The sequence below is a fragment of the Canis aureus genome, chromosome 23, assembly GCF_053574225.1.
Source record: "Canis aureus isolate CA01 chromosome 23, VMU_Caureus_v.1.0, whole genome shotgun sequence".
Lineage (NCBI taxonomy): Eukaryota > Metazoa > Chordata > Mammalia > Carnivora > Canidae > Canis > Canis aureus.
The window spans coordinates 17,348,049-17,375,381 of NC_135633.1; the positions used below are offsets into that span (position 1 = coordinate 17,348,049).

Sequence of the window (27,333 nt, forward strand, 5' to 3'; positions counted from 1 at the left end):
TCCCACACTGGGCTCCTCACAGGGAGCCTGCTTGTCCCTCTGCCTATGTCTCTGCCTCTCTGTGTCTCTACGAATAAATAAATAAAATCTTTTTTTTAATTTTTTTTATTTATGATAGTCACAGAGAGAGAGAGAGAGAGAGAGAGGCAGAGACATAGGCAGAGGGAGAAGCAGGCTCCATGCACCAGGAGCCCGACGTGGGATTCGATCCCCGGTCTCCAGGATCGTGCCCTGGTCCAAAGGCAGGCGCTAAACCGCTAAGCCACCCAGGGATCCCTAAATAAAATCTTTTTAAAAATATATGGAAACTTTCTGCCATTATTCCTTTGTCCTTACCACCAACTTTGGGACTACGCCTAGGTTAGAGAAGTCCTGATCATTCTTTCAGTCTTTTTTTTTTCTCCTCTATAGGAAAGTTTAGATAGTTTCTATTGCTCTATCTTCAAGTTCACTGATCTTTTCTATAATGTACAATCTGTTGGGGTGCTGGGTGGTGCAGTAGGTTAAGCATCCATCTCTAGGTTTCAGCTCAGGTCATGATTTCAGGATCATGAGATGGAGCCTTGTGTCAGACTCCATGCTCAGTATAGAGCCGCTTAAGACTCTCTCTCTGTCTCTAAAATAAATAAATAAATCTTTTTAAAAAATGTCCAATATGTTAAGCCTATACTGTAAACTTTTCATTTTATATTTACCAGCTCTGGAATTTCCATCTAGTATTTATTTATATCTATCATCTCCTTTCTTATTCATGTTATTCTTTAAATACTTGAACATACTTATAATAACTTTTAAAGTTCTTTTCCGCAAATTCCATTATTTCTTTAATATCCTCGTCTGTTTCTTCTTTTTTTTTTTTCCTCGTCTGTTTCTATTGACTGGTTCTTTTTTTTTTTTTTTTTTTTTTTTTTTGACTGGTTCTTTTTTTATTTATGGGTCATACTTTCTTGCTTCTCATAACTTGGAATTTTTTGGATGCTGGGCATTGTAAACATTATGTTATTAAGTGTCTGTATATCATTATCTTCCAAAGTAAGTAACTTTGGACCCTGAAATCAAAGAAAAGACAACAGTGAAAACACTGGTAACATCCAAATAAAATCTGTAGCTTTATTTTTTTTTTAATTTTTATTTATTTATGATAGTCACACACAGAGAGAGAGGCAGAGACATAGGCAGAGGGAGAAGCAGGTTCCATGCACCGGGAGCCTGACGTGGGATTCAATCCGGAGTCTCCAGGATCACGCCCTGGGCCAAAGGCAGGTGCTAAACCGCTGCGCCACCCAGGGATCCCTATAGCTTTATTTCTAACATAGTATCAGTGTTAACTTCCTAGCTTTAACAATGCATCATGGTCATGATAACATTCAGTAAGCTGGATGATGAGTATACAGAAATTCTAAGTACTATCTTTGCAACTTTTCTATAAATCTGAAATCATTTCCAAATAAAAAGGTGCTTTTTAAATTCCTCCTTTTCTGCTATTTATCTTAAGGAATTATTTGTTGTGTTTCCCTTTGAGTTTTCTCCTAATTCAGTCTTCATTTCCAAAATGATTTCTTTCTGTTATTTTTCTTTAGTCTTATCGTCTCATTTCTAAGCTTTCTAATTCCAATTTGTTATTCTTTAATGTCTTATTTGGAAACTGAATGGTATTTTTTAATCTCTTTTAACATGTCTCTCTGGCATGCTCTCATTGTCTGTGGGTATATTATAATGCTGCTTACTCCTTTTCCTCATAGAATTTGTTTTAAGATTTTATTTATTTATTCATTGAGACACACACAGAGAGAGGGGGGCAGAGGGGGCAGAGGCACAGGCAGAGAGAGAAACAGGCTCCATGCAGGGAGCCTGACGTGGGACTGGATCCAGGGTCCCCAAGATCAAACCGGGGGCTGCAGGCGGCGCTAAACCACTGCGCCACCGGGGCTGCCCTTCCCTTCCTCATAGAATTTTTGAACCTGATACTTTTCTGTCAATTATGTTGGTGTGTTTAGTTTTCCTGAATTTTGTTCAAATACTTTTTCTAACTTCACAGAGCTCCCTCTTCTGTTGTTTTCATATAGTGTCAAAAAGTGGCAGGATATCTGGCTGACTTAGTCAATGGAACATGTGACCCTTGATCTCAGGGTTGTGAGTTCAAGCCCCATGTTGGGTATAGAGATTACTTAAAATTAAAAACCTTTGGGCAGCCCGGATGGCTCAGAGGTTTAGCGCCGCCTTCAGCCCAGGGTGTGATCCTGGGGACCGGGAATCTAGTCCCACGTCGTGCTCCCTGCATGGAGTCTGCTTCTCCCTCTGCCTCTGTGTGTGTGTCTTTCATCAATAAATAAATCTCTTTAAAAAAAAATTCTTTTTAAGTGGCAGTTTGCATTCAAAAATAGTTTACTGGGAAGCCCCGGTGGCGCGCAGCAGTTTAGGACCGCCTGCAGCCCGGGGTGTGATCCTGGAGACCCAGGATCGAGTCCCACATCAGGCTTCCTGCATGGAGCCTGCTTCTCCCTCTGCCTGTGTCTCTGCCTCTCTCTTCGCTCTCTCTGAATGAATAAATAAACAAATCTTAAAAAAAAAAAATAGTTTACTTTTGGGCAGCCCCAGTGGCCCAGTGGTTTAGCGCCACCTTCGGCCCGGGGTGTGATCCTGGAGACCCCGGATCGAGTCCCACATCGGGTTCCCTGCATGGAGCCTGCTTCTCCCTCTGCCTGTGTCTCTGCCTCTGTGTGTGTGTGTGTGTGTCTCTCTCATGAGTAAATAAATAAAATCTTTTTTAAAAATAGTTTAGTTTTTAAAAAGTAGTTTTCTTTCTTAGATTATCTAATTCTTTTTGCCCTTTCCACTTTTAGCTGAATGTTCTTTTTAGTCTAGTGCGTGGTTTTGTTTTTTTTTTAACTCTAGCTTATCAATTTTTATTCTTCTGATAAATTTCCAAAGTGTGGGGACTTGTCTTTAAGTAGCACACAGGCTACTCAATTTCAAGAGTTCATGTTTCAAGAGGCTAGAGTGCCCTGTACCTTTAGGCCTTACCCTAAAGCCCTTTGTTCTCATACTTGATTGGAGTGGGCAAAGTTCTCCCAGTCTTAGTAGCTGCTCTCAAATTGACCTGATGTACCTTGCATCATGTCTGACACTCTCTCATAATTGTTCAGGTCCATCAGATGCCCTGTGGCTTCCCTCTGTTCTCTCTTGCACAGATTCCCATAACATATCATGGTTGTTGGTGCTTGTATTTTTAGTTTTGTTGTAAATGTCATTGCTAGGTCCTTAACTTGGTAAACCAGTTGCTCTGTTTTCATATGAGGATTCAAGAAGTTTCAAATTTATACTGCCCCACTCTAGCCATCTTCCCAGAATTCTAACATGTATCTTTGTTTTTTTTTAAGATTTTATTTATTCATGAGAGACACAGAGGCAGACATAGGCAGAGGGAGGAGAGGCATGCTCCATGCAGGAGCCAGAACAGGACTCGATCCAGGAACTCAGGGATCACATCCCGAGCCAAAGGCAGACGCTCAACCACTGAGCCACTCAGGTGCCCCTGTATGCTTCTTTTTGATAATGTTGTTTATTATGTGTTTGGTATATAATCTTTACAGTAATTTTTTTAATGGTTTCAGAATATTCTGAATATTTTGATACTGAGTAGAAGTATCAAAATTTACTCAGCCTGTCCCTTACTGTTGGTCACGTGAGCTGTTTCCATTTTTCTGCTGTCTCAAATAATGTCGTCATAAATACCTTTGTGCACTTAGATTTTTGTTTTTGTTGAATAATTTCCTTATGACGGAATCCCAAGAGTAGGATTACTGGGTCAAGGGTAGGAACATCTCCCTGGGTCTGGCAATCTATAATCCGAAAATGTGTTTTGAGAATTATTTTTCTTATTATAGGGGAAAGGTTAAGACTCAGTTGTTGATATTAAGGATCACATGAGGGAAATAAGACTATTTCCCAGGATCACTGTTATTCTATCCTTTCTCCCAGCCATCAGTTGTTCCTATTCATTTTACTCAACTTTCATTTTTCATTCATTTAACCAACATGTTGATAGCCTACCATGTGTCAGTGTGATTTCTCTCCCACACATTAGAGTGAACCCCACAAGTATATGTGGTGTTTTGCTCAAGGACTGATCCAACACACTAATACAAAGGGTGTGCAATGGCCTAGATTCACTGTGAGCATTAAGGGTGCTATGGGCTGTCCTTATTTGACCCCTCCTGACATACCTGAGACTATTCAAACAACCCTACAATATTTGGATTCAATATATCTGGTAACAGCAATCCACCTTCCTCCATAAGCAGGCTTAGCCCTATTCTAGGGCAGACTTGAATAGAAAAGGGAAGACCTAAGCAATTTCAATGCAGCAGCTGGTATAGTTGCCCAGAAATAATCTCGTTATTTTTATCAAAAACAAAACAAACAAAAAACTGGTAAGCTAAAAATAGCTTACATACCCCATGGTCTCCTAGTCTCAATCTAACAGCTATGTTGATTCAATCTGTATACCTGACTTTCCGCCTCAGTCCCCCTGTCTTTCCATTGCCCCCTGAAAACTGAGTGTTGTCCTGAACCCAAGTCCTCTTGGCTTGGGTTCTGGTTGTGTTTACAAATCCCTGTCTGCCCTGGTCAGCACTCTCCCACAGAGGGGCCAAACCCTGCTCTCCGACTCCCAGCCACAGGCTGAGTTTATGTATTCCAATGGCCTGAGTATTGAAAAACAAGATCCTATGCCTGTCTCTTCTTCATGCTCCACAGCTGCACCCTGACACTGGATGGAGCCCTGCAATCACAAGCCTTGCCCCAACCTGGCTAGAATTCACCACATCTCTAGAGCCCCTGCCAGGACCAGTTAACTCCTGGGGCCCATCCCATCTAGTCCACGTTGCTGAGGAGCCTGCATAACTCATGTTCAAGCCTGCTGAGTTAATAATCATCTTCCCAACCACAATGTTTTACAGGTGAGGAAATAAGTGCCAGAGAATAAAAGTGACTTTGCAAAAGTGAAATAGCAAGTTTGTGTCAGATCTAGGCCTAGAGCTCAAGGTTTCTCATTCCTTTTTTTTTTTTTTTTGGTTTCTCATTCCTAAGAGGAAACAAACGGGTAGGATACCAGAGAAATTTAGGAATAGATTCCAAAGCAGAAGTCCAATTATAAGCCCTCATGCCCCTGGGGTGGGGAAGGAGAGAAGGCCCCAGGATTTGAGAATAAGATAGGTTCTAGGGCAGCCCGCGTGGCTCAGCGGTTTAGCGCAGCCTTCAGCCCAGGGCCTGATCCTGGAGACCCAAGATCGAGTCCCGTGTTGGGCTCCCTGCATGGAGCCTGCTTCTCCCTCTGCCTGGGTCTCCTGCCTCTCTCTCTCTCTCTCTCTCTGTGTCTCTCATGAATAAATAAATAAATAAAATCTTAAAAAAAAAAAAAAAGATAGGTTCTAGTTTTCAGGACAGGCCATAAAGTCAGGAAGTATGAGCAGCAAAGTTGACTTTATGTGGAACATCAGGATCATCAGACTGGATCTATCAAATGCCTCTTACAACTCCAGAATGTTTCAGGGACCTGGAACAGAGCTGGGCCTATACATGCAGATCAGGGGATCACATTATAGGCCAAGGGAAGGGAAAAGATAGGAAACTGAGGAAAGACATAGGAGCCAGAAACAAAGTTGACACATGTAGATGCTCGGCTAGCTCACATGTCAGCTGGGGCCTCTCTGCATCATTTGCTCCAAATATACATCACCATGGCCTATGGAAATCCCAAACTTTCCCTAGGGTTTTTGAAAATGCACACGATACATATATTCTCACATCCTGACCTCTCAGGAGTAATGTTCTTTGAGTACAGTCTTCGTTCATTTCCAAATCAATCCAGGGATAAAAATTAGCCCTTTCTTGAGAAAAAAAATTTTTTTTAAGATTTTATTAATTTATTTGAAAGAGAAAGATAGTGGGAGAGAGCAAGCAAGGGAGGAGCAAAGGGTAGAAGCAGACTCACCACTGAGCATGGAGCCTGATGCAGGGCTCAATCCCGTGACGCTGAGATCATGACCTGAGCCAAAATCAAGAGTCAGACATCCAACCAGGAGCCACTTTGCCTCAGGGAAAAAAATTTTTAAACATACCATGTATGAGATTGCAAAACTTTGCAGAAAATGTTGGGAGTATGACAGGGAGGGAGTTGTCCCTGTCACATCACTCACTATACAACAGACAACCTAGAAATCCTCATTGTACATTTGTGCTATCCTGGCCTTGTTAGCCACTCCCTTATGATGGTTTCCTCTATTGGTCCTAATACTGCACCTCACGCTCATTGTACCCATCCTCACATAATCTTCTGCTTCCTCTTTTTCCCTTCTTATCTTCTATTCTTTCTTCTCCAAAGTCAAAAACAAATTTCCTTCCTTATCTCAATGCAGAGAGGCGGGGGCAGGAGGTGAGGTGGGGGCACATTCTTACACTCCTACTGCTTCTTTACCAAACTCTTTTTTTCAAACAAGTTACTTCCCTCCTATAGAGGAATTCCAGTGCCAGATATTAAAGCAATTCAAAAATTTTTTCCACCTGAATACACATGTGTAAACAAAAGTATGCAGAATTATTCTGATGCATAGCTCATGCCAGATCAAGCACTATAATTGTCCTATTCAAAATTGACTGAAAATAAAGTTTAGAACATCCTGTCTGATTCAGAATTGTGCCCTTGGCCATTAAAGCTCAGCTGAATCCCAGAAATCATGAAAAAACTCTGTCTTATGCTCCTTGAAGGTATTTTATAAATGGCTACTATAGGAAAGACACCCAAAATGAGTGCTACTTTTTTTAGATGAACCAAAATTAAGTAGTGCCTATGGCACTAAAAAAAACTTAAAAACCAGAAAGTTTCAAGGTTTTTCAAACCTGTATGGACTCTTAGAGTATTTTCAGGTTATAGACTTTGGGATGAAATGTGAAAGAAAGAAGAAAAGAAAAGAAAGGAAAGAAAGGAAAGAAAGGAAAGAAAGGAAAGAAAGGAAAGAAAGGAAAGAAAGGAAAGAAAGGAAGAAAGGAAGAAAGGAAGAAAGGAAGAAAGAAAGAAAGAAAGAAAGAAAGAAAGAAAGAAAGAAAGAAAGAAAAGAAATGAAAAGGAAAGAAAGAAAGAAAGAAAGAAAGAAAGAAAGAAAGAAAGAAAGAAAGAAAGAGAGAGAGAGAAATGTGACACCAATTTAGTTACAAAAATTGTGCAATGGCAATGGGTGTTTTATATGGTCAAACCAGGTGACCAGGTGATCAACAAAGCTTCAAGATATGTGACTTGTGGGGATCTCTGGGTGGCGCAGCGGTTTAGCGCCTGCCTTTGGCCCAGGGCGCGATCCTGGAGACCCGGGATCGAGTCCCACGTCGGGCTCCCGGTGCATGGAGCCTGCTTCTCCCTCTGCCTATGTCTCTGCCTCTCTCTCTCTTTCTCTCTGTGACTATCATAAATTAAAAAAAAAAAAAAAAGATATGTGACTTGTGGGACACCTGGGTGGCTTCGTGGATAAGCGTCTGCCTTTGGTTCAGAGCATGATCCCGGAATTCCAGGATCAAGTCCCACATTGGGCTCCTTGTATGGAGCTTACTTCTCCTTCTTCTGCCTCTCTCTCTCTCTCATGAATAAATAAATAAATAAATAAATAAATAAATAAATAAATAAATGAATATATTTTTGTTTTGTTTTGGTTTGGTTTGTTTTTTCTTTTGTTTTTAATGTGACTTGTTCTAGTTACTAGCAGTTTAGAGCAACAACCAGGGCAGCCCCAGTGGCTCAGTGGTTTGGTGCCGCCTTCAGCCCAGGGCGGGATCCTGGAGACCCGGGATCGAGTCCCACATTGGGCTCCCTGCATGGAGCCTGCTCCTTCCTCTGCCTATGTCTCTGCCTTTCTCTCTCTGTCTCTCATGAATGAATGAATGAATGAATGAATGAATGAATAAATAAATAAATAAATAAATATTTTAAAAAAATAAAATAAAGCAACAACCAGTTTATTCTTCTCAAGGAGTATATAGGTCAGGAATTCAGAAATAGCAGAGCAAGGACAATTTATCTGTTTCAGTGTCTGGAGCCTCAACTGGGAAGTCTGGAAGGATGGAAGTTACTCAATGGCTGAGTACTGGAATTATCTTTTTTTTTTTTTTTTTTTTTATTTTTATTTATTTATGATAGTCACAGAGAGAGAGAGAGGCGCAGAAACACAGGCAGAGGGAGAAGCAGGCTCCATGCACCGGGAGCCCGATGTGGGATTCGATCCCGGGTTTCCAGGATCGCGCCCTGGGCCAAAGGCAGGCACCAAACCACTGCACCACCCAGGGATCCCTGAGTACTGGAATTATCTTAAGGCTCTTTCACTCACGTATTTAATGCTGGAACATCTACATGTCACTTCCCCACCTGGGCTTTCTCATAGTATGGTGGTTAATATCTGTGGTAAGAGGCCTCTTTAAGATGTCCCCCAAAGATCCCTACCTCTTGGTGTTCTCAGCCTTGTGTAATCCTAGCCCGTTGAGTAACTTGCTTCTAACCAATACAATATGGTAACATTGAGAGGATATTTCTTCTATGGTTAGGTTATAAAAATTGTGACTTCTACCTTATGATCAGACTCTCTGTCTTTTGTTTGCTTTGATGAAGCAAGCTGCCATGTTGAAGAGACCTCTATGACAAGGAATTGAGGGTCACCCTGTCAATAGCCAGGGAAGAAGAGATCCCAGTTCTGGTCAAAACCTTAATTATAGCCTTATGAGAGATCCTGCAGCAGAGGTGTAAACCAAGCCACAACTGAATTCCTAACTCAGAGAAACTAAAACAGCATGAGTGGGTTGTTGTATGTTGCTAAGTTTTGGGGTGATTTGTTACATAGCAATAGGTATCTAACATAGATTCCAAGAGTGTGCATTCCACAAGAACCAGGCAGAAATTGTATCATTTTTTTATGACCCAGTCTCAGTCACATAGCATTACTTCCCCCAAAGTCACAAACCTGCCCAGATTCAAGAAGATGGAACATATATCTCATCCCTCAAAAGGAGGAATGTCAAAGTATCATAGGAACAACATGTGAGGAGAGATGGCAGTGTGGCCATCTTTGGAAAATATAAGCTGCCACATGGCTCTTTGGCCTTGTCCTACAGCATGGCTTGATCTGCTCATGTGTAAATTTTAGAAAGATTTATATTGTTTTGCTATTTTGAGATTGAGCTTTTGTTTATGCTCCTCCTGAAATGTCTCTTCTGCTTTTAAGAAATAAATACTCAAACAATATCTCAGCATGTCACAAGATAAATGGGAATTGGACCTCTGGCAACCAGACTTCAGAACCATTGTTTCCAAGAATGTGACTATCTGAAGCACAAGATTCTCTCCACTTAAGAATGACTCTTCATGAATTACAACATTGCCCTGCCTGCATGTTCTGAAACATTCCAGCATTGCCCCACACTCCATGCAGGTTGAACAGAAATGGGACAGTGAGTGAGGAGGATGTGGTGGGGAGAACTTATGGACACCCAAGGCATGACTGGATTCCAGTCATGCTTCCAGCATGCCTTAGACTTGTAGAATTTCTGAGCAAGAAGACATCTGAGAGATCAATTAATTCACCTTACACTAGTAATGACAGTAGCTATATTTAGTAAAACCTGACTACAACAGCAAGCCCTTTATAGCTGAATGAAGGAGACATCGGTATCCTGATGTAACTCAAATACATCCCACTACCAGGTTGTAAATCCAGGTTTCTACTTGATGCCCCAATAGCTGGAGTCTCCCAAAAATCCAGGCTTTTCCCAAGTTCCCCTGTGGTATGCCTACATGGCCCACCCATTCTCCTGAGCTTTCCACCGCAGCCAGCTGCCTGGCTCCACACATAGGACTCCTGGGTCTGAACATCTGCTTTCCTTAGGGTACTACTTTCCTAAGCCCACCACTCAGCCCCAGCAGGAGCTGTACAAATCCTTTCCCCATTTCCCATTGTGATAACACAGACTTGGAGAGAAGAGAAAAGAATTACAACAGAGAGAAACTTAAAACCCACTATGATTGCTCCAATTTCCCAGGCCCTGGGTTTGACTTTCACACTCCTCTCTGCTGCTGCCATGGGGCAAGGGCCAGTCTGCCTCCCACAGTGGGAATACTCTGGATTCCCCAAATAGATCCAGATAAAGGAGGTTGTTATTTCCCCACACTTCAATCTAAGGCCCATCTCCTTTGTCCTTATTTCCTGCTCTAGGATTGATCTCATTCCAAGAAGCCAGACAATTGAAGTGTCCATTTCAGGGAAGACTCTAACTTTGCAATGATATCAGAACAAGCATTCTGGCCTTAGAACATCATGCGTACAATACTGTAGCCCAGCCAATCCTAAGGCCCATCAAGCCCAGTTAAGTTGTTTTTCACATTCTCTCTTTTGAAATGAGTTTATGACTAGGTGATAAGTCTTCCAGGTATCTTCAAGGTCTCAACTTTATGACTGACTGACTAGTTGAAAAATGGCTCATCCATTTCCTAAAAGCAACAATAAAGAGACAGATGGAAGTCTTAATGCATACCTAGGAAATAAACACTGCTCCAAAAGAAACCATTTGGAGAGATGAAATCCACCTAATAGGGCAGCCCAGGTGGCTCAGCGGTTTAGTGCTGCCTTCAGCTCAGGGTGTGATCCTGGAGACCTGGGATCGAGTCCCACATCTGGCTCCCTGCATAGAGCCTGATTCTCCCTCTGCCTGTGTCTCTGCCTCTCTCTCTCTCCTTGTGTCTCTCAGGAATAGATAAATAAAATCTTTAAAAAATTAAAATAAAACAAAACAAAATAAAATAAAATAAATCTGCCTAATATAAGGACAACACTTTACACAATTTTGCCAACCACTTTGGTTTCTTATAGCCACAGAATATCAAAACCACCCTATTTCAGCATAAGATCCTTGACTCACATTTGCATAAGACCCATAGGAAGCATTTTCCTAGGTATTTCCTCTTTTAGGAGGCATGACCTTTCTTGTGAATTTTAAATGACAGTTCTTTTGCACTCTCTACTTCTCAAGAAATCAAAAAATCTTTGGGTTCAATCTCAACCAAGCTCACCTTCTTGTACCCATTTTACTGACAGAGGAAACTGAGGTTCCATGAAATCCACTAATTTGTCTAAATTACACAATTAGAATGTGGGAAAGCTGAAATTTAGAACACTAACAGCCCTGAGTGCTCTGGTTCTTGCCACGATACCAGGCCACACTTGGTCTCAAAGGAAATGTTACGTATCACAAAAACATGCTGTGTGAAGACCAGCCAAGCGTGCAACAAATTGGTCCCATTCGGTTTGGGATTACAAGTAGTACAAACAATAGAGCAGCCTTCAAAATGAACTTCCGTTTCCAGAATGAAAAGGAAACATAGGGACACAAGCTCTTAGGAGACACCTGCAGTGAGCAGGGACCCACGCCAAAGAAAGGACATAAAGAAGAGCCTGAGAATAGAGGACTCAAAGGAGGACACTACATCAATGTTTCATCCCACAAATATCCATTAAATGCATCCTTTGTGCCTGGCTTTATGCTAAGCAACAGGCTTAGAACAAGGAACAAGTCTGAGTTCCTGGCCTCTTAGGCAACACAGTTTGACAGAAGAGGCAAACAAGTAAATACTGAACTTGCATTCCTCTGATTCAAATGAAAGCTTCATCCTGATTAAAATATCTATGGCAACCCTGAGAGCATTTGCGTCCAAGGACAGCAGGGGCCCGAACTTGTCATTTCCTTTCTCTACCTGGAGTAGAATCCCTGGGCCAACCAGGCTGGGGGCCCAACGTGATCCTTCCAGACCCCTGAAGCAGCTCACCTCCCTCATCATCATGTTACCCTGGAACGTTTTGGCCTTTGAGGTACAATGTGTGACTATGACCATTGTCAACAGGCAATGACACAAAGCAACTGTCGTTTTTGGCAAAGGCCAGCTGAGCAAATGCTTAACTCAGAAGCCTGTTATAGTTTTCATGAAAACAAATTACATCAGTGCTTACCCAGGAGTCTCCCAACCGGGCTAACGAGTGTTTTCTTTTGTGAGTGTGCGTGTGTCAGCTGTGCTCCTGCCTCGCGGGCATGCAGGAACTCTGCACAGAGTGAAATGGCACAAAAGTCTCCATAACTCAGCGCTTTGTAATGTGGCCCAGCAGAGCCTTTGGAAAACCTGCTTGGCAGGGAGGCAGACATTCTGAGAAGTCTCTGCATGCCAAGCCCTGTGCTGTGTTCAGGGAGATGCAGGAGGTCAACCAAGGTCACAGGCTCCCAGGAAAAGAAACATCCACTGAGTTGACTTCCATAGGCCAGGTGCTGGGCCAGAGATTTCACTTACCTTATCTCATTGAAAGGCAGGCAGCCCGTGTCAGACTCATGTCATTACCCCACCTCAAGACCATCACTTGACAAATCCACCACTATAGCAACAGTGAGCAACACAGATTTTACCCCACATCCCAAGCGGATAGAGAGAAGACATTTACATTGCAGACCACTAATTAATCTGAGTCCAGGACTTCCTTGTCTTGTCCCTGTCTCCAACTCCCCTGGGGCAGAGTTCCTCTCACCTCTTTCTCATTCTCTCCTTCCCCACAGACGCGGCTTCTTAAAAATCCCTTCCATGGGGCGCCAGTGTGGCTCAGTAGTTGAGCATCTGCCTTGGGCTCACCCACATCAGGCTCCCTGCATGCAGCCTGCTTCTTCCTCTGCCTGTGTCTCTGCTTCTGTGTGTCTCTCATGAATAAATAAATAAAATCTTAAAAAAAAAAAAAATCCCCTCCACATCTCTCCCTGTCACTTGCTAAAACCCATACACAAAAGCCTAATAAACAAAAGACAAGAATGTCCTAATATTCCTCAAACAGGACCCTTGTGGGTCTCACTTTGTCTCATTTATTCACGTAACAAATAGTTATCAAGTGCCCAGCGCTGTTTATGGTGCAAGGCATGAGCGGTGAAAAAAATGGACAAAAAATATTTGCCCTCATGTAGCTTCCTATCATGACCTTTTATTACATGTAAGAAAACCAAGGTTTGGGGTCAATTGATCCCACAGAATCGGAATGGAGTCCAGGTACAAAATCCAGGCCAGAAAAAGTAACTAGCAAGACCTATGCAAGTTTCAAAGGCCCAACCAGCACCCTGAGGTTTGGGTGAGACTGGGTGCCTAGAACCCAGAGAACTAAGTGTGGGTGTCATGCCACAAGAACAGCCCTTGGAAACAAGTAAGTCTGGGTTCAAGGACCAGCTCAGCAATTTACTTGGACTAGTTACTTAACTCTGTAAGTTTCCCTTTTCTCATTTGTAAAATGGGGATAAAAATTAAACTTACCTTATAGACTATGATATAAATATATAGAGAGATAGACATATAGATATATGAGTATATAGATAAAGATTATACACACTCCTGAAATCCTACCACAATCCTATGTTGTACTGGGTATCATATATGTATTCGGTGTCTAGCACATAGTAAGCTCAATAAATATCAATTATTATTTATTTATTCATTTACTTTTGTTATTATTATTAGGTAGAAAAACTGGACTGCTTAGTAGTAGACATTCATAATTTGTCAGCCCAGCATCCTTCTTTTTCTTCCAGGAACAGACTTTCTCACAATTACCTCCCCACCCATTATTAATCTCCTAACCAACAGTATCCATGACATTTTCATGGAAGCCACGGTGTTAGTACAATACAACCCCCCCTCTCCCAAACATTGAACCAAGCCAGACCAATCAGAATTCTTCTCCCAGAAAGTTTGCAACTGGAATAGGAAAGAGATTTCAATCTCTAGGTATCTAAAGCTGCTACTCCTGGCAGCCATGTTTTCAGCCACATGAACTGAGGAGCAGGGAAGATCTTCAGTCTATAATAAGAGCAAAGGAGGAGACTGACAGGCAGAGAGGAGCAGAAATGGAGTACGGAAAGCTATGCCACCATTTGAGAGCCTGGTTCTACTTCATTCCTCAGGACCAGCTGAAGTCTTGTTCTGAGTAAATTCCTTATTTTTCCCAAGCTGCTTTGATTTGAGATTCTATTCTTTGCAATTAGTAGGAATCCTAACTAAATACAGGTCTAAGTCAGCAGACCTGACCTTGATACATGGGCCGTACAGGCTCTAAGGGCTCCTCTCTGAGGAAAAATCTAATTTTCCCTTAGTAGTCAGGATTAAATATATTCCCAATGAGTTTAATAACCACCTTCTTTTTGTTGATTTATTGGCATGAGGAGTTCAAAGTGGCCAAGTAGTAGTCTTTCTCCAGTTTTTTTTTTTTTTTTTTTTAAGATTTAACTTATTTATTCATGAGAGAGAGAGAGAGAGAGAGGCAGAGACACAGGCAGAGGGAGAAGCAGACTCCATGCAGGGAACCCAACATGGGACTCGATCCCAGGTCTCCAGGATCAGGCTCTGGGCACTAAACCACTGAGCCACTGGGGCTGCCCCCCTTCCAGTTTAATAGTACCATTGAGGTGTTCCCTAGTGGAAACATTTCTCCCTTCTGAAATAAGATTTCTATACCAGTACAGCCTCAAATAGCGGAGATTAGAAGCAAACATTTTGCTAGTGAACCACTAAAAGTAACAGAGGAACCATTCCCATCTCCAACCCTTGGTTCCTGGACCCATTAAAAACTGGCTATTAGCAAAATAGCAACATATATTGGTCACTGATTTAGAGCATATATTATATCCGGGAAGACTTTGCCCCAGTTCTGCAGTGTTTCCATCGAGCTGGTACCAAAACTAAGTTGAAAAGGTTGTTACTATTATTAAAAGGTCATATCACTACTTTATCAGGCCAGTTGCTTCAAGATAATGGCAAACATTACAAAACCAGAGGATTCCATGAGCATGAGCCATTACCACCCTTCATTTTCAGTGAGTTCCCAGATCAGAAGCAATGTTCTGTGCAATACCATGTGAATAAAACATTCTGTAAAACCTGAGATGGTGGTTTTGGTAGTATTGTGAATAGGTAAGGTAAATTTGTATTCAGAGTAAGTGTCTATTTCACTGAGAACAAAGTTCTATCCCTTTCATGGTGGACATGATCTTTGTAATTAACCTTCTGTGTGAAGTGGCTTTCTAGTGCTTCTGGAGAATGGTGCCATATTGAATGTTCAGTGTTGGTCTCTGCTGTTCCATGGCTGGACGGACATTCAGTAGTGGTGATTGGAAGTCAATGTTGCTGAGCCCATTCATAAATAACCCCATGGACCGTTTCATTTGGTTTTCACTGGACTAAGACAGGGCTGGCTGAGGAGAGATTAACAGACATCCACAGGGATCCCTGGGTGGCGCAGCGGTTTGGCGCCTGCCTTTGGCCCAGGGCGCGATCCTGGAGACCCGGGATCGAATCCCACGTCGGGCTCCCGGTGCATGGAGCCTGCTTCTCCCTCTGCCTATGTCTCTGCCTCTCTCTCTCTCTGTGACTATCATAAATAAATAAAAATTAAAAAAAAAAAACAGACATCCACAAACAAGTCACCTCATTCATCTGCTTAATATCCTTTTCTGATGAGAGTTCTGTTTGGTGAACTTTCACATGGGACACTCTGATCATATTCAGAGATTTCTACACACAGACCTTCCTATCACCAATTTTTCAATCATGATCCTTCTAAATCTTGACTACCCAACAAAACTATTAGCCACTACCCATGTATCAGTATAGAGCCACACTTCTGTTGCCTGGGAGGATTTTCCTTCTCTCTCATCCTTCAAAGCCACCCCTATTGGCAGACCTGCATTGCTACAATCATCCACTTTGGGGTAGCACAGCATATTATACAAACCTATCTTTAAACCAGGCCTGGGGGATCCCTGGGTGGCGCAGCGGTTTGGCGCCTGCCTTTGGCCCAGGGCGCGATCCTGGAGACCCGGGATCGAATCCCACATCGGGCTCCCGGTGCATGGAGCCTGCTTCTCCCTCTGCCTGTGTCTCTGCCTCTCTCTCTCTGACTATCATAAATAAAAATTAAAAAAAAAAAATTAAACCAGGCCTGGAATTTTTCCTCCTTAGCCAATTTGTCATAGGGAACTCCCCAAGAGGCCACAGATTTAGTTTGAGAGGGAAGAGGCAATATGGTAGGATCATGGACTATAGGAGTATGTGCCATTTACTTCTATAACTTAATTGTGCCTTCAGGACTTACTTGAGCCTGATCTCATATATACCACTTCCACTTAATGATTGAATACTGCTATGAATTCTTGATTTTATGGCTTGGAGGATTAGACATCCAGCTCATGATAGGCAACGTATGTTGCACAGTAACTCAGTGACTCATGGTCAGTCATTCAGTCTCTACAAGGCCCAATTACAACCTAGAAACTACTTCTTCAAAGAATACTTGTCTTCAGAGGATCGTAAATCTTTGCCCTCCAATCCTCAGGGACTGGGCTGTGATTCACCTATAGGAGTCCACTGAAGTTGCCCACAGTGTTCCTATCTGCCAGTTCAAGTATCACTGTACGTTATACAGACAAAGTGGTAGAGCAGTGTGTATGGTATCCTGGACCTGAAGTAGAGCCTTGGGGGGTCTCACTCAAAATTGGCAGCTTCTCAGGTTCCTCCGTAAATGAGACTTTTATGTTGCCTCAAAAACCTAAAAAAGCAGGACACCTGGGTGGCTCAGCGGTTAATCATTTTCCTTTGGCTTGGGTCATGATCCCAGGGTCCTGGGATCAAGCCCTGTATCAGGCTCCCCACAGGGACCCTGCTTCTTCCTCTGCCTGTATCTCTGCCTGTCTCTATGTGTCTCTCATGAATAAATAAATAAAATCTTTAAAAAAAAATTAAAGAAGCCCAATCAGTATTGTATCTCTTTCTTAGTGGTGGGAAGAGTCAGATGCAACAACTTTTTCTTCACTTTGGAAGAGATATCTCACTATGACCCCAGATCACTGGCCCTCTAGGAATTTTACCGAGATGGCAAGCCCCTGAATTTTTGTGGAATCTATTTCCCACCCTCTGCATGCATCTAACAGTCTAATGTATCTAGCACAGCTGCTGCTGCTTCCTCCTTACCAGGAAGCATGATAGCATCAGCATGATATCATCAATCTAATAAACCAGGGTGATTCAGAATGGAAGGGCAATTAAGGTCTCCTGAAAAGATGACATAGGGCTGAAGAGCTGATATGCCCCTGAGGTGGGATAGTGAAGGTATATTGTTGGCCCTACCAACTGAAAGTAATTTGCTTCTGACAGTTTTACTAGCAAATACAGTGTAGGGGGGAAAGCATTCAGATCAACAGCTGCGTGCCAGGTGTGTTGAACTGCTGGCAAATTACATCTGTAACCACCACCTGATTAGATTTACAATAATTCATGTCATACTTCAAGACGAATCTGTCACAAGATAGGTATGTTTACGTATTTACAGATAGGAAGGCAAACCACAAAAATGTTCACACACTATTAAGTGGAAGAGTATGAATTTGAATCCAGCATCCATTATGCTTTTTCATTATCCTACCACAGCCTTTATACCATGTTTGTTCCCATGTGGACCTTTGATGATGTAAAGTCATGTAAAGTCATATAAAGACCTACCAACCCTCCAGAAACTACACGAGACTTATCAGAAGAGATATGCTGTTCCCAGAAGATACAGAGGAAGTGTCTGATAGATAATGATTATACAAACCTTGTCTTTATCAAGCTTTATCTGTATCTTCCAGTAGTAGGTGACACACATAAATAAACAGGTAAGTACAATACAGTGTGAATAAGTGCAATGATAAGAATGGGTCTTATAAAACATATAGGAGGTACCTTAACCCAAGTGTGGGAGTCAAGAAAATTTTTCTCAGAGGAAATGATATTTGAAGTGAGATGTGAAGGATCAGTAGGAGTTAGGCAAGCAAAGTGGGGCAGGAAAGGAGTAGATAAACTAATACAGGGAATAGTATGTGCCAAAGCCCTGAAATGATAGACAGCACTGTGGAATCGTTCAGTAAGTCTGGACCTCCGTGTGCAGAAGGGAAGGACACAAGATGAGGCTGGAAGGCTAAGCCAGATCATGAATGAACTTACAAATGTTGTTAAGGAGTTTGTATTTTTTTTTTTTTTTTAATTTTTTTTTTTATTTATTTATGATAGTCACACAGAGATAGAGAGAGAGAGAGGCAGAGACATAGGTAGAAGGAGAAGCAGGCTCCATGCACCGGGAGCCCGATGTGGGATTTGATCCTGGGTCTCCAGGATCGCGCCCTGGGCCAAAGGCAGGCGCTAGACCGCTGCGCCACCCAGGGATCCCAGGAGTTTGTATTTTACCCTGAAGACAATAGTGAGTAATTGAAGAGATTTAAGCAGGGAATAGCATGGCATTTTATACTTTAGAAATATTACTAAAGCTACACGGTGAGGGCTGGAGTGGAAAGCTACTGTAGTAGTCGAGAGAGAAGACAATGGCCCCAAGTGGGGTTGTGACAATGGGAGTGAGAGAAATGGATGAACCGGAGACACAATTGACAGGCTGTTTGACAGATGTGATGTGAAAGGCCACAGGAGTCTGGAGTGTATGTAAAAAAAAAATTTAGACTGAACTTCAGATGTGGGAGTCACGCAGCATATGGTGATAACTGGAGCTCAGGAACAATGTGTAGAGTGAGAAGAGGAAAACACGGTTGTTTTGTTTTGTTTATTCATGATAGACAAAGAGAGAGAGAGAGAGAGAGGCAGAGACACAGGCAGAGGGAGAAGCAGGCTCCATGCAGGGACTCAATCCCAGGTCTCCAGGATCATGCCCTGGGCTACAGGCGGCGCTAAACCGCTGAGCCACTGGGACTGCCCGAAAACAGGGTATTAATGTGAAATCCCAACAAGGAATTCAATAGAAATTGAGGAGATTAGGGGGAGGAGAAATTCATGTCCACTGAAGATCTAGGGGGAAAAAAATCCCACAAAAAGGGAATTCACTTTTGAGCATAAGTATTCAGTATTAAGTTTTCAAATTAATACAACTAACCATAATGGTTAATATTTATTGGACATTTAATATGTACTAGGCACATTTCTAAATGTTTGCATGTATTATTCCCTTTAATCCTCACTAATAGCCTTATTTTATGGATGAGGAAAGTGAAACATTGAGATTTAGTAAATGACTCCAAGTTACATAGGGGCACAAGATTTTTTTTAAATTTTTAAGATTTTATTTATTTATCTAAGAGAGAGAGAGAGAGAGAGAGCATGAGCAGGAGGAAAGGCAGAGGGAAAGGAAGCAGACTCCCCACTGAGCATGGAACCTGATGCTGGGCTCAATCCCAGGACCCTAAGATCATGACCTGAGCCAAAGACAGATACTTAACTGAGCCACCCAGGTATCCCCCTTTTTTTTTTATTATTACTGAAATATAATTGACATATAACATACATTACTTTCAGGTATACAATATAATGATTTGATGTTTGTATGTATTACAAAATGATCTCCACAAAAGTCTAGGTAATATGCATTGCCATACATACTTCTGAAATTTTTTTTCTTGTGATGAGAACTTTTAAGATCTACTCTCTTAGCAACTTTCAAATATAACAGTATTAGTAACTATAGTCACCGTGCTGTATATTACATCCCTCAAAACTCATTTATTTTACAACTGTAAGTTTATACTTTTTAACCCCTTTTACCTGTTTTGCCCACCCCACCATCTCTACTCCTCCTTCTGGCAACCACCAATCTATTCTCTGTATCCATGAGTTCTTTTTTATTCTTTATTAGTATCCCACATATAAGTGAGAGCATACCGTATTTGTCCTTCTCTGAATTATTTCATTTAACATAATGCCCTCAAGGTCCATTTGTGTTGTTGCAAACGGCAAGATTTCATTCTTTTTTCTGGCTGAATAACATTCCATTGTACAGGGGTGCCTGGGTGGCTCAGTTAAGCTGCTCCCTTAGGCTCAAGTCATAATTCCTAGGGTCCTGGGACTGGGTTTCCTTTTTTTTTTTTTTTTTTTTGTTTCTGGGTTCCCTTCTCAGCGGAGTCCACTTCTTCTCCCTCTGCCTCTCCCTCTACTTGTGCTCATGTTTGCTCTCACATTCTCTCTCTCAAATAAATAAAATCTTAAAAAAAAAAAAAATTCCGTTGTACATATGTGCCACATTTTATCTATTCATCCATCAGTGGCCACTTAGGTTGCTTTCATATCTTGGTTACGGTGAATAATGCTGCAATAAAGATGCAGGTGCATGCAGTTGTTAGAGTTAGTGTTTCATTTCTTTGGGATAAATACCCAGAAATGGAATTGCTGGATCATATGATATTTCTTTTTTTTTTTTTTTAAAGATTGTATTTTTATTCATGAGACACACACAGACAGAGACAGAGACACAGGCAGAGGGAGAAGCAGGCTCCCTGTGGGGAGCCTGATGTGGGACTCGATCCCAGGACCCAGAGATCACGTCCTGTTACACCATACCCAGGCACTCCGGTACTTCTATTCTTAATTTTTTGAGGAACTGCCATACTGCTTTCCACAGTGGCTGCACCATTTCACGTTCCCACCAACAGTGCACAAGGGTTCCCTCTTCTCCACATCCTCACCAACACTTATTTCTTATCTGCAAAGTTAGTACAAAAATGAATGAGACTGATGAATTACTGAACTCTACATCTGAAAATAATGATATAATATTTGTTGGCTAATTGAATTCTAATTTATTTTTATTATTTTTTTAATGAACCAAAGAAGACGATGCTGCTTCAAAAGAATTGGCCCTCCAGCCGGGGTGGCTCAGAGGTTTAGCGCCGCCTTCAGCCCAGGGCGTGACCCTGGAGTCCCAGGATCAAGTCCCGCATCGCGCTCCCTGCATGGAGCCTGCTTCTCCCTCTGCCTGTGTCTCTGCCTCTCTCTGTGTGTCTCTCATGAATAAATAAATAAAATCTTTAAAAAAAAAAAAAAAACGACCCGGCCTTCAAACAACTGAAACTTGAGGCAGGACCTCAAAGAGGGTTTTACTACACAGAACTCGAGGTAAATTACTGCTGTGCTGTGACTCGCATTAATCCCTATCACTCACCTTAAAATGGCTGCTCCACAAAATGGAGTCGTTTAGGCTAAGAGCCACGTCAGCTTTGTCACCGTGCCAGAAGAAAGGCTGTTGAACAGCTGCGTCAGGAGGCCAGCTGACAAGGAGCAGTCTTACGTGCCCCACCCCAACGGACTTGGAAACACCTGGAAATAGCATGCGGTCCACCTGATCCCGCTCAAGGAGGATGCAGGCCTGGACGGCCGGATACGGGCTGACCTCCTTCCTCATAGGGGACGTAAAAACCGCCCGAGACAGACCTCAGTGAGATTCCCGCTCACGGCGAGATTTCGCTCTGACGCATGCGCTGCAGCGGTGAACGGGCTCACCCCCTGGTGAGCCCCAGCGCCCGGCGGGCAGACAGCGCGCGTCCCGCAAGGTGCAGGCGGCCTTCGCGGCGACCCTGACTGCCCCACCCGCCCGTGGGGAGTGCTCACGCCTCTCCTCTCCAGTCCAACCCTGTTTACTCTGTATCTGAGTCTGTGTGTACATTTGATTAGAAAAGTAATCGCGGGACGCCCAGGTGGCTCAGCGGTTGAGCGTCCGCCTTCAGCCCAGGGCGTGATCCTGGAGTCCTGGGATCGAGTCCCATGTCCGGCTCCTGGCAGGGAGCCTGCTTCTCCCTCTGCCTGTGTCTCTGCCTCCCGGAATAAATAAATAAAATCTTTAAAAAAAAAAAAAAGTAATTGCAATTGCCCTATTTGAGGTACAGAGCGTATTCTCTGACGTGTGACTACTGTAAATAAATCACACAGAGGCAGCACCACCCGTTACAGGCTGGCCCTGGCAGAGTTACCCTACCATCAAGTCCAGGAACATCCTTTTCAACTCTTCTGTGTCTCATAGTTAAATAATTAATCATAGATGATAAGTTGTATGCAATTTTCATAGCATCTGAAGAAGATAAGACTGTATGGATGGAAGACCGTTTTCTGCTATTTCAGGATGTGAAAGGGAGGCTGGGAGAGGTAATTTGGGTGCCAAAAGATTGACATTTCCCAGGTACTCTAGTGGTCAACAGAGATAGGAAATTTGAAATCAACATTTTCCTGATTTTTTCTAGGCTTATATGGCACTGTCACTCCTCATACCCACTTGAACAGGCTCTGGGAGGATTTTTGTAATAGAAAACGAATATACCTCTGCAGAGAGGAAATTTTGAAAGAAGTGACACAGCACTCAGGATTGTGATTCTCCTGGGGATGGTAGCAGAGATGGAGCTGATTGGAGACGCAGAAATTTATAGGCTTCTATTGTTTAAATATAATTTGGACACATGTATTGTAACAATAGTATCCACCTGGGAATAACAACAAGGACAAAACAGAAACAAAAAGCAGTGGTTTCCACCTTTAATAGCCAAGCAATCTTGAAAAAACTGGGGGTATCACAATTCCAGACTGCCAGTTATATTACAAAATGGTAGTAATTAAAACAGTATGGTACTGGCATAAAAATAGACATATGGGGGATGCCTGGGTGGCTCGGTCATTGAGCATTGCCTTTGGCTCAGGGCATGATCCTGGAAGTCTCACATCGGGATCCCCAAGGGGAGCCTGCCTCTCTGTGTGTGTCTCATGAATAAATAAATAAAATCTTAAAAAAAAAATAGATGGGGAACCTGGGTGGCTCAGTCTGTTAAGCATCTGACTCTTGATTTTCGCTCAGATCATGATCTCGGGATGGAGCCCCACATCTGGCTCCCCAAACAATGGGGGGTCTGATGGTCTACCTCTTCCTTTGTCCCTCCCCTGGCTCGCTCTCTCTCTCAAATAAATAAATCTAAAAAAAAAAAAAAAATAGACACATAGATCAATGGTATAGAACATAAAACCCAGAAATAAACCCACAGTTATATGGTCAATTAATCTTCAACAAAGGAGGACTGAATATACAATGGGAAAAAGTCTTCAACAAATAGTGTTGGGAAAACTGGATAGCTACATGAAAAAACAATGAAATTGGACCACTTTGTTACACCATACCCAAAAATAAATTCAAAATGGATTAAAAACCTAAATGTGAGACCTGAAACCATAAAATCATTGAAGAGAGCACAGGCAGTAATTTCTCTGACATTGGCTGTAACATTTTTCTACATATGACTCCTGATGCGAGGGAGATAAAAGCAAAAATATACTATTGGAATTTCATCTAAATAAAAATTCACTGCACAGGGGCGCTTAGGGGGCTCAGTCATGATCCTAGGGTCCTGGAATTGAGCCCTGCATCAGGCTTCCCCATTGGGCAGGGAGCTTGCTTCTCTCTCCATCCCTCCCCCTGCTTGTGTGCTCTGTCAAATAAATAAATAAAACCGGAATCCCTGGGTGGCGCAGCGGTTTGGCGCCTGCCTTTGGCATGGGGCGCGATCCTGGAGACCCAGGATGAAATCCCACATCGGGCTCCAGTGCATGGAGCCTGCTTCTCCCTCTGCCTGTGTCTCTGCCTCTCTCTCTCTCTCTCTCTCTCTCTCTCTCTCTCTGTGTGTGACTATCATAAATAAATAAATTTTTTTAAATAATTAAATAAATAAATAAATAAATAAACCTTAAAAAAAAAAAGTTAAAGAATTCTACAATCCAGTAATTACATTGCTGAGTATTTACCCAAAAAATACAAAAAACACTAATTCAAAAATGCATCCCTTTGTTTACTGGCATTATTTACAATAGCCAAACTATGGAAGTAACCCAGTGTCCATCGATAAATGAATGATAAAAGAAGATGTGAGATATATATATAATATAAAAATATATTATATAAAATAATATAATATATAATATAAATATATCAGTTTGTCCTCTAGTTAAGAGTCTGTTTCTTGGTTTGTCTCTCTTACTTTTTTTTTTTTTTTAAGATTTTATTTATTTATTCATGAGCGACACAGAGAGAGAGGCAGAGGGAGAAGCAGGCCCCACGGAGGTAGCCCGACGTGGGACTCGATCCCAGGACTCCAGGATCATGCCCTGGGCTGAAGGCAGGCACTCAACCTCTGAGCCACCTAGGCATCCCTATTTTTTTTTTTTTAAAGATCTTATTTACCCATTCACGAGAGACAGAGAGAGAGAGGCAGAGACACAGACAGAAGCAGGCCCCACGGAGGGAGTCCGATGCGGGATTCAATCCCAGGACTCCAAGATGGTACTCTGGGCCAAAGGCAGACACTAAGCCGCTGAGCCACCCAGGGATCCCTCTCATTTTTTTAATTTAAATTTAATTTGCCAACATATAGTTTAACACTCAGTGCTCATCTCATCACATGCCCTCCTTAATGCCCATCACCCACTTACCCTACTCCCCAACCTCCCCTCCTCAACCCTTTGTTTCCCAGAGTTAGGAGTCTCTCATGGTTTGTCTTCCTCTCTAATTTTTTCCCACTCGGTTTCTACCCCCTTCCCTTATGGTCCTTTTCACTATTTCTTATATTCTACATATGATTGAAACCATATGAAAATTGTCTTTCTCAAATTGACTTATTTCACTCACCATAATACCCTCCAGTTCCAACCATGTCGGTATAAATGGTGGGTATTCATCCTTTCTGATGGCTGAGTAATATTCCATTGTGTGTGTGTATATATATGTACATATATATGCATATATATATATACACACACACATATATATAAAGATGTGATATATATGTTCATTCATCTGTTGAAGGACATCTCGGCTCTTTCCACAGTTTGGCAATATGTAAACCTTGCTGCTATGAACATTGAGGTGCAAGTGCCCCTTCATTTCACTACATCTCTATCTCTGGGATAAATACTCAGTAATGTAATTGCTGGATCATAGGGTAGTTCTATTTTTAACTTCTTGAGGAACCTCCACACAGTTTTCCAGAGTGGCTGTACCAGTTCACATTCCCACCAACAGTGCGAGAGGGTTCCCCTTTCTCCACATCCTCGCCAACATTTGTTGTTTCCTGTCTAGCTAATTTTAGCCGTTCTCACTGGTGTAAAGTGGTATTTCATTGTGGTTTTGATTTGTATTTCCCTGATGACACGTGATTCCACAGGTGATTCTAATGGGCAGCTGAGTTTGAGAGGCAGGGTGCTAGTTTTTATTTTTTTAAAGATTTTATTTATTTATTCATCAGAGACACACACACAGAGAGAGAGAGAGGCAGGATCACATCCTGGGCCACAGGCAGGCGCTAAACCGCAGAGCCACCCAGGGATCTAGGGTACTAGTTTAAAGAAATAAAGCCTGTTTTTCCACAGAACACAAAATCTAGAAGTGAGTGGACCAGAACTAGCATAGTTGCTAAAGGAGGTCATTAAGGAATCAGGCTCCTGCTCCAAAATTCTTAGTTTACCACTCATTTTCTTGGTAACAAGACGGCTGTTGCTTCTAGGCATTGTTATCTAAGCTCCATGCCAGAAGAAGGCAGAAGGGCAAGAAGGCTTCACCTCACAAATCTTTGCCTTTCTACTCAGAAATGAAAGCCTACCTCAGGGACTTCTGGGAAATTCTTATTAACCCAAACTATATTTCATGGCCATCTCAGGTTGTAATGAGGTCTTGGAATTTGTGTGTGTTGTTTTCCAAGACTCTATGGTGGAAGACAAGGGAGATGGGAATTAAAATGGTTATCGAGTGAGCCAACCTACAGCATCTGCAAAACATGAATGTACTACTTTTGTATTTATTAATGTAAATATAGTAATATAAAGATTTTAAGGAAATATACCTGGGAGAAGTTTCATCATAACCTGTCCTATCACACTATTTTACACTCATAAAAGTCCATCCACACCCTGAAATTCTCTGCTGTTTTTTTCTGAAGATATATTAATTAGCTAATACAGCAGCCTTTTCAAACCCAAAGTTTTATTCAGTAGAAAAGAAGCAATCATTAGCCTAAGCCTGGTGAGTGGAATGACCACAAAATCCTCCCAAAAGTCCTGGCCTCCTTTTGCCTAATAGTCTCCAAAATAAAGTTAATTTCTCTGCTGACCTGATGTTCACATTAAACTATTTGCTGCCAAGGGTTTGAATTACTGCAAATATGTCCCTTGGGTTTATCCCAGTTGAATTAATAATCAGAGCCCCCACTACAATCTCCTTTGGCAGTTATTCTTATTCCAACCTCCCTCCTGAATTTAAAACTCATGATTTCCAACTGCCTGCTGGAGAAGAATATCTCAACATCCCATAAGCAAATCAAACTTGGTGTCATCATGATCTCATGATGTTCCCCCCTCCATGCAACAAACTCCTGCATTCCCCATCTCAGTGGTTAGTCGAGTCCAATTATCAAATTGTTCAAACTACAGATCTCAGAACTATGCCTACATCTTCTCCTATCTTTTTTATTTATTTATTTATTTATGATAGTCACACACAGAGAGAGAGAGAGGCAGAGACACAGGCAGAGGGAGAAGCAGGCTCCATGCACCAGGAGCCCGATGTGGGATCCGATCCCGGGTCTCCAGGATCATGCCCTGGGCCAAAGGCAGGCGCCAAACCGCTGCGCCACCCAGGGATCCCACATCTTCTCCTTTCTTTTTTTTTTTTTTTTTTTTTTTTCATCTTCTCCTTTCTTTATCTCAGATTTCCAATCAATCAAAATCCTGTCAGTCTACCATATACATGCTTTCCAATCTGCCTCTTCTCTAATTAAGTCCAACTCATCATCTACCTGGATTATAAAGCAAACATTCAAATCATTCCAATGTCCCAAGGGTAGAAAGTATTGTGCCTTCAAGAAATGGAAACAGAAGCCGTGGAGTTGAAGCATAAAGAACAAGGAGAGTGTCAGGAGATGAGGTCAGAAAGGTAGGCTGGATCCAAATCATTTTAGGCTCTATAAGTCATATTCAAGAGTAAGACATGTCAATATATAATTGTAATGGTAAGCCATTGTAGGGCTTGCTAATGAAAGCATACCAACTTAATACACTCCATGTCACTCACCTTTTATGCTGCCCTCAAATCACTTTTGTAAAGCGTACATCAAATTATACTGAAAACCAATTGTACCCCAGTCTAATCATGAGAAAACATCAGACAAGGGATCCCTGGGTGGCGCAGCGGTTTGGCGCCTGCCTTTGGCCCAGGGCGCGATCCTGGAGACCCGGGATCGAATCCCACATCGGGCTCCCGGTGCATGGAGCCTGCTTCTCCCTCTGCCTGTGTCTCTGCCTCTCTCTCTCTCTCTCTGTGACTATCATAAATAAATAAAAATTGAAAAAAAAAAAAAAAAAAAAAAAAAGAGAAAACATCAGACAAATTCCAACAATGG

The 27,333-nt window shown here is 42.1% G+C and overlaps 1 protein-coding gene across 7 annotated transcripts in view; it reads right to left on the bottom strand.

Moving 5' to 3' along the window:
- Nucleotides 1-21,393, bottom strand: part of LOC144294672 (uncharacterized) — a 48,393-nt gene extending 27,000 nt beyond the window's left edge. For 2 of the 7 annotated variants that reach the window (XM_077866509.1, XM_077866508.1), the window contains exons 1-2: nt 21,075-21,371; nt 5,996-6,095 (exon numbers count right to left, since the gene is read on the bottom strand). In XM_077866509.1, the coding sequence (XP_077722635.1) occupies nt 5,996-6,095; nt 21,075-21,314 (340 nt within the window). In that variant the 5' untranslated portion in view covers nt 21,315-21,371. Of the gene's footprint in view, nt 1-5,995; nt 6,096-21,074 lie in introns of all 7 variants that reach the window. The other 5 variants (XR_013362045.1, XR_013362046.1, XR_013362047.1 and 2 more) reach the window with 4 other exon arrangements.
- Nucleotides 21,394-27,333: the final 5,940 nt, after the last annotated feature.